The 1,265-nt window shown below is 46.5% G+C and overlaps 1 protein-coding gene across 1 annotated transcript in view; it reads right to left on the bottom strand.

Annotated features, from left to right (window-relative positions):
* Positions 1-1,265, bottom strand: part of LOC101849349 (mucin-19) — a gene marked incomplete in the record, with an annotated part of 36,468 nt that overhangs the window by 27,525 nt on the left and 7,678 nt on the right. Inside the window, 1 exon segment of the mRNA XM_013091076.1 lies at positions 5-169. Coding sequence (XP_012946530.1) covers positions 5-169 — 165 coding nt within the window.

Below are 1,265 nucleotides of genomic sequence, written 5' to 3'. Positions count from 1 at the left end.
TCACCTGTCTAGTGTCAGAACTCTTGTTGATATTGAAGCAGGTGTGTAGCAGAATGGCTCTCTTGGGCGGGGATCCGGCCTTGAACTTCTTCTCGGTGTCGTAGTACTCGAGTCTGGCAGGGCCGCTGGAACTGGTGGAGCGCAGCACGAAGAACTTCCGCTTGCCCGTCTGGGGGGACAGTCAGACACAACAGTGGAGGTTTTGGTAGAGGTTTTATGCCGTTCGCAACACAATAAGGTTATATGAGCACCAAGGGGTGGAGGTTTTAGTAAGGTTTTACGGCGCTCGCAACACAATAAGGTCATATGAGCGCCAAGGGGTGGAGGTTTTAGTAAGGTTTTACGGCGCTCCCAACTGAATCAGGTCATATGAGCGCCAAAGGGTGGATATCAACAGAGAAGTCCATACAGGGAATCAGACTTACTCTGCTCACCTCTCTAGCTTCAACAGCACAAAGTCTGCTTCGACTATCAAGGCACCCTGGAAATAGCAGTTCACAAGAGAGTGACAAGCATACAAAAGAAGTAGAGGAATACGACGATAGTAAGGATGAGGAAAGAAAAACAGTTGGAGGAGACAGTGAGACACACAAAAGTGTCAGGTGGACAGTTGGTTGAAGTAAGCACAGTGTTTTACGGCACTTGCAACACAATAAGGTCATACAATGATATAAGTGCCGAAGATTAGAGGTGTTACATGAGAGTAAGGTACACAAAAAAGACGATAGATGTTTGATAGGAAAGATGTGTGCAACGTTCACATGGGACTTCCAACACTTTTTCACACTTGTCCGAGAAGGCTCGGTGTGGATCTGTCCGATCAGAAGATCAGGGGTGTGGCTGAAACACAGGATAGGACGTGACAGAACAACTTTTTAGAGAAGGAATTTTCCATCGCCATCAGGTTTCGAACCCGGGACCTATTGAAAAAGAGGCGGGCGACGGCGAATTATCTCACCGCAATTAACATATGATGGGTCTATTTTTGTACCTAACAACTGATGGGTCTATTCCTACAATGTTATGGGACTATTCCTACACTGTTATGGGTCTATTCCTACAAAGTTATGGGTCTATTCCTCTATTCCTACAATGTTATGGGTCTATTTCAACACTGTTATTTACCACAAAAGGAGAAAAGCCTCTGTGGGAAGCCATAAATAGACCTCATCAATTCGGCGCGGGAGAGGGGGGGGGGAGAGACAGAGAGATAGAGAGAGAGACTGAGAGAGAGACAGACAGACAGAGAGAGAGAGAGAGAGAGA

Source organism: Aplysia californica, unplaced genomic scaffold, assembly GCF_000002075.1.
Source record: "Aplysia californica isolate F4 #8 unplaced genomic scaffold, AplCal3.0 scaffold00029, whole genome shotgun sequence".
Classification (NCBI taxonomy): Eukaryota; Metazoa; Mollusca; class Gastropoda; order Aplysiida; family Aplysiidae; genus Aplysia; species Aplysia californica.
The sequence above is the reverse complement of the archived record's forward strand: the minus strand, read 5'-3'. Positions and strand labels throughout refer to the sequence as shown.